This window comes from Phallusia mammillata, chromosome 5 (assembly GCF_965637545.1).
Source record: "Phallusia mammillata chromosome 5, kaPhaMamm4.hap1.1, whole genome shotgun sequence".
Lineage (NCBI taxonomy): Eukaryota > Metazoa > Chordata > Ascidiacea > Phlebobranchia > Ascidiidae > Phallusia > Phallusia mammillata.
In genome coordinates this window covers 21,455,688-21,470,601 of record NC_137256.1, presented here as the reverse complement: position 1 = coordinate 21,470,601, position 14,914 = coordinate 21,455,688, and the positions used below count along the sequence as shown (strand labels likewise).

Sequence of the window (14,914 nt, the reverse complement as noted above, 5' to 3'; positions counted from 1 at the left end):
TGTGTTTCCATTCAGAAAATGTTTGCCGTTACGTTTTGGTCAAAGTCACAACCCAACATTGCCCAATTTCCTTTTGACGCCGTTTCCCGTTCGATTGAAACTATAGAGACATGGCGTATGGACTAAATGCACATATTGCAGTTCAAACCAATCTCCAACTTGAGAAATAAATCGCGAATGTAATCGTAAATCAAGTTTATATCGTTTTCAACTTATTGTGTTGGGTAACTGACATTACCCTGATAAGACGCCCCTGTCGCATAAGCCAGTGGTTCCCAACCTTTTTTTAACGCGACCCAAATACTTACCAAAATTTAGTTTTGTGGTTTCTCGCGACCCATGGACATGCTATTTTAGTTGTATTTTTGCTTGTAAGTTGGGAAAGCTTTTTGAAAATTATTACGCCAGTAACCTTATAACGAATAAACGCTGTTTTTTTACGACCAAACATTTCCACTTATTCCGAACTTGGAGCTAAAAAGGCATCATTAGCCAGACAACGCTCTACTGTGATCTAACACATCACTTTATGACGTCACAAACAGTTTTAACCATTATCACGACAAGTTGTTATTGGGTAACAATTTAAAGCCCTGGGTTATATAAAGGTTACGCTACGAGGCGTCAAAAAGTAGATGCTGTAATGGTCACTATAACAAGCGACCCAACAGAATAATCAGGCGACCCAACTTTGGGTCGCGACCCATAGGTTGGGAACCACTGGCAAAGCCAACATGGTGTGATGTTGAGAAATCCAACATGGGGTGATGCCAATAAAGACTAAGATTAATTCTCGTTTCCTTTGTGCAGCATGTTTTGCCAACAGAAGGCGGGATGTTCTGCTCGTTTGCACACGGCTCGATTTTCTCGGATTGTGACAAAAACGTTTAGGCTGGCCGTTGTTAAACAAACTAGAACCATGCATTTTAAAAATGGATGATCGATGTATTTTTTCCAGTAACTCTCGTAACTTTTATCCGCATGTATTTTCTGTTTGGATTGTAAAAAGAAACCTACGACGCAAGCTGGGAAAAGGCATATATTAACGCCTCGCCGTAACTGCGTCGGGGCAGATGTTTTATGTGCGGGGTAGGGATTGGTTGCATTGAGACTGAAACCCAGTGTTCAGCCTTACGTTGAAGCCCCGTATTTGTATAATCCATGATGTGTTGTTCATATTTAGATTGTTGTCATATTGTCTGTGTAATGAAATAGTCTGCAATTTTTGCCTTGTGTGTTATATTGCATCTTATTTATTAAAATTATATTTAGTTTATGTGTTGATATCTTACTGCGGGTCGCCTAAAATTTAGCCTAATTCCATTTTGTGCAGATATCGTTAATAACAAAAGAGACAACGAAAATGAACAAGTGCACTCTCATGGTTTTGGTTTTGTGCGTTCTGTGCATAACAAGCACACAAGTGGCTGAAGGACGCAGGCGTGGCGGTGAGGAAAGTAAGTATACACTGAACTTATTCCACCGAAGTTTTGCCAATACCGGCGCTACATGACAAAAAGCGTGCAAATAATATTGCTGGAAATTTATCATGGCACATTTTTTGCGTTCAAAACTTGGTTTAATGAATATTTTCGTGCTATGAACAAGTCAAAAGTCTTAAGTTATCTTACGGATTGGTATTAGTATACGAATTACCGAATGCTCGGTGCATAGAAAACGGTTGCAGTTCTCATGTAAATATGGCAAGAACTAAGTGAGTGAAATGGCACTGTTATCTGCATGAAGACTCTATTATCAAGTTTATAAAGCTCTTCTGGTAATGGTGTTTTTATTCCGACGTTTCGACGTCCTATGGTCACATTCATCAGGGTAAATAACACTGAATGCATGGGACGTCGAAACGTCGGAATAAAAATGCATGCCAGAAGAGCTCTATAAACTTGATATTATGTCTGGCAGCAATAGCTTACATATAGAAATGCCATTATCTTTGATTTTTACATTAAGGAACAATCGCTGAATTGTTGAGTTCTATGGTTGTTGTTCCACAAACTCGTATTAGAGTACTGCGAAAGTAAAACGCCTTTATACGATACCTTTCCCTGTCTGCCAGTCACGTTAAAAATATAATTTACTGTCGTTTATTTGCTTTCCATTTTATTATCTGCAACAAATTTTTGTTTTCTTACAGAAAAAGATGAGGAAACACAAAGACGAATGTTCGACGAGTGGATTGAACGCATGAGAGAAGAGAACCCAGATTTTTTCGAATTTGCTTGAAATAAAATAAACATGAACGTTTAATATGTGTCCCTTAAAAACAGTGATTTTCAAACTTTTTTAGCGCTACCCAAATAGGCTATTTTTAAAATTTAGCAGTGAATTAACTGTAAAAATCTGTTTAGTTTTTATGAAAATTAATGGGTTATTCGGATTTAACATCCCGCTTTAGCCTAACTTTCGAGGGAGAGCCCTGCTGTGTCAGCCAGACAACGTGCTGTGATGTCATAAACAAAACTGCGTTGGGACGACAAGTTGTCATAAACTTATGATTTTCATGTAACACTTTAAAGCAGCGGTTCTCAAACTTTTATTGTTTTTTGTCATAACGGTACCTTCGAAAATTTTCGATCACCCGCGGTCCAAGCTAAATATATTTATAAAACTGAACATATCTTAGCAAAATAAAACTGTCTAGTTAACAAACTAAAATATTTCATTACGAAAGTTTTCCCACAACAACATGCAGAATAAATGTATTTTAGTTGCGTAAGACTATTTAGCGTGGGAATGTTTCAAGGCAGTCTATTACGTCACAAACAAGTCTAAAACAATATAAATTTATTGTGCGAGGAGAAGACAGTAAGTAGATGAACTTATTTCACCAAAGTTATGCCAATACCGGTGCTATATGACAAAAAGCATACAAATAACATTGCTGGAAATTCATAATGGCACATTTTTGGCGTTTGAAACTGGGTTTAGCGAATATTTTCGTGCTGTGGACAAGTCAAAAATCTTGCATTATCTTACGGATTGGAAATAATGTGCGAATTAACGAATGCTCGGTGCATAGAAAACGGTTGCAAATCTCATGTAAATGTGACGGGAACTGAGTGAGTGATGGCTCTGTTATCTGCATGACGGCTCGCTCACTTAGGAATGAGAGTAGTCTAGCAAATCACATCTACTCAGATCATATAACATTGGTGCGTTTTTTTTGCTTTTTTTGTAGGGGCATAAATAAGCTTATAATAAGTTATGAAATGCAATTATATTTATTTTTTACATTAAGTGCTAAATTGTTGAGTTCTATTGGTGCATGTTGCGCAAATTCTAATCAGAGATTGATAAGACTAAAACTTTGCTTTCGAGAATTCTTTCTGTCTGCCAATCACTTTTATAATATCGTCAACGTTTAAATTTTGTTTGCACGCTATTTCAGCATGTGCAATAGATTTTTGTTTTCTTTCAGAAAAAGATGAGGAAACACAAAGACGAATGTTCGATGAGTGGATTGAGCGAATGAGAGAAGAGAACCCTGATTTTTTCGAGTTTGCTTGAAATAAAATGAAACATGAATGTTCAATATGTGTTCCACTAAGCAGTGGTTATCAAACTTTTTTAGCGCTACCCAAATAGGCTATTTCTAAAAAAATTAGCAGTGAATAAAGAGATATTCTTTTTAGTTTTCATGAAAATTGTTATGTTATTCGGACTTAACATCTCAAAATGGTCTAACTTTTCGAGGAAGTTTTTTTTTAAAGAAAATTACGATTTTTTGCAACACTTTAAAGCAACCGTTCTCAAACTTTTTTAATTGTTTGTCATAACGATACCTTCGCAATTTTTTCGAGCACCCGCGATCCAAGCTAAATATATTTCTAAAATTAAAAGTATCTTGGCAAAATAAAACTGTCGACTAAAATTTAGTTTATAAAAGTTAGTTGGACCGAAACGGTCCACCAAATTTCTCCAGCGGTTTCCCAAAATTTGGACTTGCAACTACAACTACAGTTTTTGGTATTTAAATGAAACACTTGCGGTCTCTTAAAACTACTTAGCGGTCACCCAAACCAAACCTTAAAAAAAACCTGCCCGGGAGTATCCTGGATTCGAGCCCCGTGGAAATAAGGTGTCCCCCCACTAATCAATGTTCGTTACAATAAACCGCGTGTTTTGAGCGCGAATTCCGATTGGCTGTTTTTGATAACACGCCCCCTCTTGAAAGACGCTTTTAAACGGGTTTGATTTTCGAGTTTAAACGGGTTTGATTGAGTCTAGGTCTTGCGTACTGTCGGTAATATGTTCGTTTTACGGCAGATCCGAGTATCACTTATGAACAATGAGTTGCAACAGATTGTTCCTGAAATCTGGTACCTACTACAGTATGGAATGCTCATGCACAGCAAAAGCGACAAAAACACATCATTGAAAAAGCGCATCCGCTGTGTTTCCATTCAGAAAATGTTTGCCGTTACGTTTTGGTCAAAGTCACAACCCAACATTGCCCAATTTCCTTTTGACGCCGTTTCCCGTTCGATTGAAACTATAGAGACATGGCGTATGGACTAAATGCACATATTGCAGTTCAAACCAGTCTCCAACTTGAGAAATAAATCGCGAATGTAATCGTAAATCAAGTTTATATCGTTTTCAACTTATTGTGTTGGGTAACTGACATTACCCTGATAAGACGCCCCTGTCGCATAAGCCAGTGGTTCCCAACCTTTTTTTAACGCGACCCAAATACTTACCAAAATTTAGTTTTGTGGTTTCTCGCGCCCCATGGACATGCTATTTTAGTTGTATTTTTGCTTGTAAGTTGGGAAAGCTTTTTGAAAATTATTACGCCAGTAACCTTATAACGAATAAACGCTGTTTTTTTACGACCAAACATTTCCATTTATTCCGAACTTGGAGCTAAAGAAGCATCATTAGCCAGACAACGCTCTACTGTGATCTAACACATCACTTTATGACGTCACAAACAGTTTTAACCATTATCACGACAAGTTGTTATTGGGTAACAATTTAAAGCCCTGGGTTATATAAAGGTTACGCTACGAGGCGTCAAAAAGTAGATGCTGTAATTGTCCCTAAAACAAGCGACCCAACAGAATGTTCAGGCGACCCAACTTTGGGTCGCGACCCATAGGTTGGGAACCACTGGCATAAGCCAACATGGTGTGATGTTGAGAAATCCAACATGGGGTGATGCCAATAAAGACTAAGATTAATTCCCGTTTCCTTTGTGCAGCATGTTTTGCCAACAGAAGGCGGGATGTTCTGCTCGTTTGCACACGGCTCGATTTTCTCGGATTGTGACAAAAACGTTTAGGCTGGCCGTTGTTAAACAAACTAGAACCATGCATTTTAAAAATGGATGATTGGTGTATTTTTTCCAGTAACTCTCGTAACTTTTATCCGCATGTATTTTCTTTTTGGAGTGTAAAAAAGAAACCTACGACGCAAGCTGGGAAAAGGCATATATTAACGCCTCGCCGTAGCTGCGTCGGGGCAGATGTTTTATGTGCGGGGTAGGGATTGGTTGCATTGAGACTGAAACCCAGTGTTCAGCCTTACGTTGAAGCCCCGTATTTGTATAATCCATGATGTGTTGTTCATATTTAGATTGTTGTCATATTGTCTGTGTAATGAAATAGTCTGCAATTTTTGCCTTGTGTGTTATATTGCATCTTATTTATTAAAAATATATTGAGTTTATGTGTTGATATCTTACTGCGGGTCGCCTAAAATTTAGCCTAATTCAATTTTGTGCAGATATCGTTAATAACAAAAGAGATAACGAAAATGAACAAGTGTACTCTCATGGTTTTGGTTTTGTGCGTTCTGTGCATAACAAGCACACAAGTGGCTGAAGGGCGCAGGCGTGGCGGTGAGGAAAGTAAGTATACACTGAACTTATTCCACCGAAGTTTTGCCAATACCGGCGCTACATGACAAAAAGCGTGCAAATAATATTGCTGGAAATTTATCATGGCACATTTTTTGCGTTCAAAACTTGGTTTAATGAATATTTTCGTGCTATGAACAAGTCAAAAGTCTTAAGTTATCTTACGGATTGGTATTAGTATACGAATTACCGAATGCTCGGTGCATAGAAAACGGTTGCAGTTCTCATGTAAATATGGCAAGAACTAAGTGAGTGAAATGGCACTGTTATCTGCATGAAGACTCCATTATCGAGTTTATAAAGCTCTTCTGGTAATGGTGTTTTTATTCCGACGTTTCGACGTCCTATGGTCGCATTCATCAGGGTAAATAACACTGAATGCATGGGACGTCGAAACGTCGGAATAAAAATGCATGCCAGAAGAGCTCTATAAACTTGATATTATGTCTGGCACCAATGCTTACATATAGAAATGCCATTATCTTTGATTTTTACATTAAGAAACAATCGCTGAATTGTTGAGTTCTATGGTTGTTGTTCCACAAACTCGTATTAGAGTACTGCGAAAGTAAAACGCCTTTATACGATACCTTTCCCTGTCTGCCAGTCACGTTAAAAATATAATTTACTGTCGTTTATTTGCTTTCCATTTTATTATCTGCAACAAATTTTTGTTTTCTTACAGAAAAAGATGAGGAAACACAAAGACGAATGTTCGACGAGTGGATTGAACGCATGAGAGAAGAGAACCCAGATTTTTTCGAATTTGCTTGAAATAAAATGAAACATGAACGTTTAATATGTGTCCCTTAAAAACAGTGATTTTCAAACTTTTTTAGCGCTACCCAAATAGGCTATTTCTAAAATTTAGCAGTGAATTAACTGTAAAAATCTGTTTAGTTTTTATGAAAATTAATGGGTTATTCGGATTTAACATCCCGCTTTAGCCTAACTTTCGAGGGAGAGCCCTGCTGTGTCAGCCAGACAACGTGCTGTGATGTCATAAACAAAACTGCGTTGGGACGACAAGTTGTCATAAACTTATGATTTTCATGTAACACTTTAAAGCAGCGGTTCTCAAACTTTTATTGTTTTTTGTCATAACGGTACCTTCGAAAATTTTCGATCACCCGCGGTCCAAGCTAAATATATTTATAAAACTGAACATATCTTAGCAAAATAAAACTGTCTAGTTAACAAACTAAAATATTTCGTTACGAAAGTTTTCCACAACAACATGCAGAATAAATGTATTTTAGTTGCGTAAGACTATTTAGCGTGGGAATGTTTCAAGGCAGTCTATTACGTCACAAACAAGTCTAAAACAACATAAATTTATTGTGCGTACAATCGCCCCTGTTCGTTACTTGAAAATGAAGCAGTGGACCACTTCTTGGTCACATACTAGTTCATTTGTCTAATTTTTCCAGTCACGTACTCACGTTGTCTGCAAAATATTAGAAGTTATGTAAATCTTACGCATTGTGAAAGTCACTTTGAAGGGTCATAAACCAGTTCACTTGCATCAACCACGCAAGGTTCAGTTGAAAACATCAATCAGAAAGGGGATTTAAGATTCGACCTTATTTCGCGTTCAGTGTATCACTTTGTATAAGGTAGCTTAGCCTAGCGATCAAAATACTTGAGAACATTCGACGCAAAATTTTGCTGCCTTCGCTAATGCTTGGTTGTTTCAAGATATTACTGAGCCAAAAGTAAAACTCCACCAGAAAAAGGTGACCGACGGCTACCCAGCAATAATGATTTTGCTAATTCGCGTTTCTAAATTGGAAATCGAGGAAAGTATGTTTCTATGCTTGTCGCCGGCGGGAAATATTTTTTGTCATGGTTGATTGATTTCTTGTTTACAAACTTTGACAACGTGTTGTTGCTGCTGTTGAGCCTGGAACAATGCTAATTTATTATCAACTACTTAACTTTGTGAATTTGTTCACATTGTCAGCCAGAAGAACATTTGTAAACTGATATTAAGAAGGACCGTCGACAACGATAACTCAGTCAGATTCATTGAAATATAGGTTGCAAAAAAAACTCCAAATTCTATTTTTGTTCGTCGTTTTTTAGAAGTCGGTATAGTGTATAATGTATATGCGAATTTAATATGTGCCACCCAAACTCCTTAAAGTGAAAATTAATGATATTTTTATTAACTTTTAGATCACTGGTTACAGTTTCATTCGTTAAAATTAAAGTGTGTTTTGGATTTTCATTTGTCAAAATGAAAGTATTTAAAAAGGCAAGTGTTGTATTAATTTTGTTCCTTCTTTCTTTCGTCATTTCAGCAGAAGAATCACCTAAAACAGGTATGTTTCATAGCCAGTATGGATAGTATGGCAGCTGCACACCCGAGACTATTTTTTTCAAGTTTGATTGCACACTTGAGACATTTTGTAGGTTTGCGACACCTGGTGTGTTTGTTCTTTCAAAAATAAATTTCGCCTTCGAAATTTTCGTTTTACATTAGTTAACCAGTGGCGCAATTGCATTTGACGGTTATTTTAAGATTTTTGTTAAATATTTGTAAATCGGTTAACTTTTTCTTGATGAGGTGCACACATTACTGGTTCGTGCACACCTTAAAATTTCTTCGTGCACACCCGAGATCTCGGCGAAATGTGCCATAAAATCCAATGTGGTTTCATAGTCATTCAAAAGACTTTTTTCTCTTAACTCCTAAATTTGTGATGTGCAATTTGGGATTTTGCTCGGAAAGTTTGCATTAAAGTTCCTTCTCGAGAAATCTCGAAAAAATCGAGTCTCGATTCTCGAGAAATAAATAAAAATTTCTCGAGAAAAATTACGTCATGTATCTTAAACAAAAAGTAAATGCGACACCTATTATTACGTGTATTTTTCGTTTCAACTCACCTCTAGAGCGGACTAGGCACATAACTTTCTTATTTTGCTTCCGAAACAGCAATTTTTAACGTGCGTTGCCGCTAAACTTTTCACCTTTCCCAGGCAGTAGTCACGCCGTGTTGCTTAAGATCTTTTACAGTCGCTTCGTTTTTTGCTGGTTTGCTAGCGAATCACTACTTGCGATCGCTACTAGAAGCGAAAAAAAGTACAATCGGAATTTTTTTTTGTTACATGCACAAACTATAGTGTTCTCAGCAACAATTTTTCCCAAAATATATGGTTTTTACTAAAGTGTTTCAAGTGGTGCAAAGGTTTACAAAATATATATATACCTATTTTTAGTGCAAATTGTGTTTTTGCTAACATTTAACCAACCAACACAATGAGCAGAGCATTAAAGTGAAAAGCGAAGGTGCATTTAATGTGACACAAACGCTTATTAAACCTTTTTGTGTATTCATTTTAAAGAGGATTCTGGCGAAAGTTGCTGTGGAGGAGCGGACAGAAAGGAGAATATCCAAACTCAGGAAGAAGAAGATGATGATGTAGTGGTTGAAGAGGAACCAGATGTTCCTGTAGCTCCTCCAAGGACTCCTTACAAAGCATCAGAGGAAGATACGGTTGAGAAAAAGCAGAGAGAAAATCGCAAAATTATATCCACTTTTAAGGAGCTAAATGACCCAGATGGTAAACGGTTCAACAGTATGCAACTGATACCACAAGGAACATTTACAATGGGAACGGATGAGATGATAACTAGAGATGGAGAAGGGCCTGCTAGGCAGTAAGTCAAATTGCAGGCTGGTAATTTTGTCTAAATTAGACTTATATTCATTTTATCTTAGACTTAACAAGCGTTAAATGTATACTTTATGACTTTTTTATCAAGGTTGTAGCTTTATTACTAAAAGGCAGAATGTAACTAACAAAGGTAACTGGATTGTTCCTCAGGCCTAAGCTTTGTATGCCATAGGTTGACTTTGTTGTGCTGCACATAAAAAAACTACAGGATATCCTGACCAAGCAGTAAAAATTGTCTGTAAAAGTGTCGTTCCTTTTTGTCTTCATGCCATTTCGTCATGTAGCATAAAATTCATAAGTTTAGAAACAAAAGTATGGAAGTCATTGGCTTGCACTGGTTTGGAGAATTTTTTTTGTTTGCACTTCTTTAACATAATGTCTTATGTGTAAACTAAAGGCCACCAACCAACTTTTGATTCGAGAAGAAATAGTAGAAGAATCATAGAAATGCAGTACTGTAGCAGTAGCATGGCAAATCCCTGAATAATAATCTGTGTTATACTTGGAGTAACAAATTTTGATTGTCCTGAGTGAAGTCTTGTAGGAGCCTTGACTGGCGACGTCTGTTTTAGAAAACTTTTGATAAAAGGCTGTGTTTAGCCTGAGGATGCAAGTTGATTACAATAATGCCACTTTTTTTCTTTTTAGAGTAACTCTCGATGAGTTTTACATGGATACGTATGAAGTGAGCAACCTCGAATTTGCACATTTCGTGAAAGAAACAGGCTACGTAACTGAAGCAGAAAAATTCACTACCTCATTTGTCCTGGAAAACTTGATCAGCAAAGAGGAGTTAGCTAAAATAACACAAGCCGTTGCATCTTCACCTTGGTGGTTACCAGTGGTTGGAGCAGACTGGCTGCATCCTGCTGGTCCAGACACTACAATAAAGGGACTGTAAGTTAAGTTAGTCTATGTTTTTGTGTAAAGATTGCATTTTTTCATGTTTAGGGGCAAATTACGCTGTTAATATTGCTTTTTTATGTTCTTTCCTATCTGCATGTTTGCACGCTGCTAACAAATGTCCTAGTGTAATTGGGGAGCTTAAATTCATGCTTGTACAAAGTTTGGGAAACATAGCTTGTAAATTCTGTAGTACAAACTTCCTGCCAGACAATATGGGCTGTCAAAGCCTGACACAGCTTTGTTAAAATACTGAGCTCCATATGAATTTAATTTAAAGTCTAGGGATACTAAACACCACATGGTACGGCATTTTAAATGATGTTGTATATATGTTAACCCAGGTTTAATGAACAGAAATAGACTTGTGACTTTTGCTATTTTGCAAGCTATAAAGTTGTTGACGCTTAGGGCTATTTGTGTTGGCGTGAGGATTTTGTAAATAAATGTTATATAGAAAATCTGTCTAGACCCCTTATGGCCTTAAATGCTTACATGCTGGGTAGGAATGTTCTAACTAGAATAACCGGGTATTCTAGAATAGTTATTTCGAACCCAGAATGTCGATTCCAAGTCTTATATTATTCTTATATATATTATTTTGATTGCAGTATTTAATCTGGACAACAAACCAGTTTAAAACAGTATAAAACATGTTTTTAAATGCATTTCTCTGTTTGTATATTTAGAGGCACTCAAAAACTTTGAAAAGCCTGTTATTGCTACCTAATACAAAACCCTTGACTGTTGTCAAAATTGGAAAACAATTAAACAAACGTGGTCACTCATACATAACAAATAATGCATCACTTGCTAAACGTCAAGCTTTTATTTCATAGATTGAATCATCCAGTTTTGCATGCTTCGTGGAATGATGCTGTAAAGTTTTGTGAATGGGCTGGAAAAAGATTGCCCACTGAGGCTGAGTGGGAAAAAGCTGCTCGTGGTGGCTTACAAAACAGATTGTTTCCATGGGGTAACAAAGAATACCCAAAAGGACAACACATGTATGTAAACTTCGTTATGTTTTGACTACTTCCTATCAGCAAACTTATTATTTAGAAACAATGCATTGTTTATTGTTCTTTTTGTGGTTTCCCAAAGCTTTTTGTGCATTGTTGATGTGTAGTATCAAATTTTCTCGCATTGCATTCAAATTGTTTTAGCTGATCAGTGCTTAAACTCCAAATTTACTTAAAGTTTTTAAAATGATGACCATTACACACAAAATGTATACATAGAATCACAAAATGCACTGCAAAATTATCATTAATAGTTTTTATGAACAGGATACTTAACCTTGCCTTGAGCAACATACCATACAGAAATGCATTGTTAATTTTCAAAGGCCAAGTGACTGAAATGTTTTTCTTTAATGTACCAATAAGAGAGTGGTTGTCTTGAGAGGGACACGTAAAAAAAGTTTGGGCATCCCAGCATTGAGATGTGCGGTGCCCTATTTGCAATCTTTTAGTTTACAATACTTTGCTTTTTAGGGTGAACATATGGCAAGGTAAGTTTCCTGAAACAAACACTGCCGAAGACGGTTTTGCTGCCACCTGTCCAGTGGATGCTTTTCCACCAAACAAATATGGCTTGTATAACACAGTGGGCAATGTGTGGGAGTGGGTTTCTGACTGGTACACTGTCCAACATGATCCAAACCCTGCTAAAAATCCTGTAAGTAGTAATATTGCATTGTTGGAGTACATAGGGGGGTCCGTGAGATGGTTTCAGGGGGTCCGTGGAGGCATACATTTTTAGTACCATTAAGCAACAGTAAAATATGCATGAGTTTTCGAACCATTTTACCATCACATGCAGACTGTTTATCAAACCTTCGGGTCAGGAAAAATTACTTTTTTGTGATTGTTATCTCTATTGTGACATCACAACACACATGAACAATGGAATTTATCTCTTTGTTGCTATAGTACAGAGCATCATTGAGATTTAAGGACTGTGAAGGTTGATTAAAATGCGTATAATGCAAGAAACGAAAAACATATAGAGACTTACGGAAAATTACGTTGGGGGTCCGCTGGCATGTAAAATTTATAAAAAGGTGTCCGTGACTACAAAAAGGTTGGGAACCACTGACCTAGAGGTTGTTCAAATTGGGTAAAGATCCGGATTAACCAAATTTGGTTTAACTGAGCTTTTCTGTATTATAAAGTGTAGGGTGCTAGTGCACAGAAATATGCATTGAAAATTGTCACATAAGATAGCATTAAAGATAAAGGTATCAGTTGCATATGGATATTGGACTGATCATGGATGCTTTTTCCATGACATGTTTTTGTGCATTATATAGCAACTAAAAAATTTCACATCATTTTGTTTTAATATCCTATTTGTTTTTGTTGTTTCCAGAAAGGCCCACCCACTGGTCAAGTAAAAGTAAAGAAAGGTGGTTCCTATATGTGCCATAAGGTAAAAAACATCAATTTTCCTGAAACATGCCAGCTTGTTTTTTATTCAAAATGATTTATGATATCTATGTTCATATTTTTATGCTCACTACGAGTCCGCCCGGCGCCCGCCGTCAGCTGCTCTCGCAAGTCCAATGAATTAATTTTTATTTGATTTTTTTGACTTTAGCAGTTGGTGCCTCAATTTAGTTTAACCCATCTAGTTCCACTGGATTAAAGCAATGCTGCTCAAGTTTCTTGCTCTGGGAAACACAAGGGACAGAAACAAGATTAGAACGTCCACGACTTTAGGAACGCGTTTTGTTGGTTGAGCTAACCCAGTGGTTCCCAAACTTTTTTCTTTTAAGGCGCATTTTAGAAAAAAACAAAATTATTTGGCGCACCTCGAACATTTGAATAATTTTTTTAGCTGACAAAGGCACTAACTATGAGGTCATCACTTTCATAGTTAAATAGCCTAGTTGAACATCTCAGAGACGTGGAGCATGTTGGCCTAGTGGTCTAAGCACCTGGTACTACTAATCTACTTGATTGATTTTAATTCCAATATTTTTTGCGGCACACCTAATGACATCTGGCGGCACACCAGTGTGCCGCGGCGCATAGTTTGGGAACCACTGAGCTAACCACTCGGCCATCTTGGCGACAATATATTTTTGTAACAGAAAAGTTTTACTCCACTACTTTAGTGAAGCATAATTACGATGAGGTAATAAAAAAAGTTATTGTGTTTTTTAGGATTTCTGTTATCGTTATCGAAGTGCTGCCAGAAGCGAAAACTCTGCTGACAGTTCTTCGTCTAATCTTGGTTTCCGTTGTGCAGCCAACAAATTGCCTGAATATCTAAAAAAAGCTACCACACAGGAACATAGCGAATTGTGATGTAACAATTAAAAACACCCGAGCTTTTTTTGCAAAAAATGTTTCGCAGATGATTTTGTCACCACACATATATTTTATTTGAGCTGTACTAAAAAGTGATTTTGCTGATAGATATAATTTACTTTTTGTTTATCAAAAGTCTTTGCAAATCCCAGTTTAATGGCAAATTACCCCAGGGGATCAAGAGTCAAGGCCCACAGGTTGAAGACCACTGACTTAAAAATTTGTGTACATTAAATCAGATCGATTGCATCACATCACTACATGGCTGGTTTTTTTTTATCAAATGTTAATTTGCAATATTTGGTGACGTAACAAAAACATTGACAGTGTTTGGTTGAAATCTTTCACAGGTGCTAAAAAGTTTTATAACACTGTACGTTTCTTTGAAAACTGTTTATGAGACAGTTTTAAAGTTTTTTTGTGCACTATGCAATTTACAAGTCTTAATAACAAGCACAAAAACTTTAAACTACTCTTTTGCCACATGTCTAAACATTTTATACCTGCATATATAGCAGATTTGTGAAGTCAGTTAAATGTTATGCTTTTTTAGGCGAGGTACACAATTTTGGATCGTCTATTTAAAACATTTTTTAGTCTCACTTCAGTTAATGTAAGACTGACTGAAAAACAAAACCTTGTTGTTGCGCTTTAACAATTTTTACTAAAAAAGACTTTGAAACTGTCTTAAAAAGTGTGACTTTACCAATGCCTAAAAACTGAAGCAAACTTTGTAGCCCTGTATACAAGTATGTTATTTCCTTTAAAAACAAAAAATATATTGTTTTGCAGTTAATATTTGTTTATGCGTAGCTTTTTTAATACAACAATAAAATTGTTGGTTAGTAAATTGATTGGTTGATATATGTCGATTTGATGCTTGAAAAACAGTATTTGGGTACTGGCTTGCTTGCTTCTACTTTTAGTTCTATTGTGCAATGATTGCGTTTGTTACATTCCAATCTATTTGGTCACTACAAAATATTGCCATGGCCTTTCATGTGTATTGTTACATGCATATATTCTCATTTCTTTGCTTGTCAAGAGATTCGTCGTTTATATTATGACCTATTAATTGGAATTTTAGGTGTTTAAAACTATAGCAAAATGGGTTAAAACTGAGTAAATTTAACTG

General features: G+C 36.5%; 1 protein-coding gene and 2 long non-coding RNA genes across 3 annotated transcripts; all 3 read left to right on the top strand.

The window, feature by feature from the left end:
* Positions 1-1,337: 1,337 nt before the first annotated feature.
* LOC145227891 (uncharacterized) lies at positions 1,338-2,265 on the top strand. The gene is made up of 2 exons (XR_013859997.1): positions 1,338-1,457; positions 2,153-2,265. It is a non-coding gene; the product is annotated as an uncharacterized LOC145227891 (long non-coding RNA).
* Positions 2,266-5,752: 3,487 nt separating this feature from the next.
* LOC145227883 (uncharacterized) lies at positions 5,753-6,677 on the top strand. Its single transcript, XR_013859996.1, has 2 exons — positions 5,753-5,869; positions 6,564-6,677. It is a non-coding gene; the product is annotated as an uncharacterized LOC145227883 (long non-coding RNA).
* Positions 6,678-8,060: 1,383 nt separating this feature from the next.
* Positions 8,061-14,866, top strand: LOC145228568 (formylglycine-generating enzyme-like). The gene is made up of 7 exons (XM_080093655.1): positions 8,061-8,202; positions 9,227-9,542; positions 10,208-10,456; positions 11,302-11,469; positions 11,959-12,142; positions 12,836-12,895; positions 13,633-14,866. The coding sequence occupies exons 1-7, from the start codon at positions 8,118-8,120 to the stop codon at positions 13,774-13,776; spliced, it is 1,206 nt and encodes a 401-aa protein (XP_079949781.1). The 5' UTR covers positions 8,061-8,117; the 3' UTR covers positions 13,777-14,866.
* Positions 14,867-14,914: the final 48 nt, after the last annotated feature.

What these genes read in the sequence shown, in the direction of transcription:
- LOC145228568 (XM_080093655.1), top strand. Translation starts at nt 8,118, where the DNA reads ATGAAAGTATTTAAAAAGGCAAGTGTTGTATTAATTTTGTTCCTTCTT. An exon ending in GACACTACAATAAAGGGACT is followed by an intron (nt 10,457 to 11,301) that starts GTAAGTTAAGTT and finishes TTTATTTCATAG; the next exon opens with ATTGAATCATCCAGTTTTGC. An exon ending in TACCCAAAAGGACAACACAT is followed by an intron (nt 11,470 to 11,958) that starts GTATGTAAACTT and finishes TTTGCTTTTTAG; the next exon opens with GGTGAACATATGGCAAGGTA.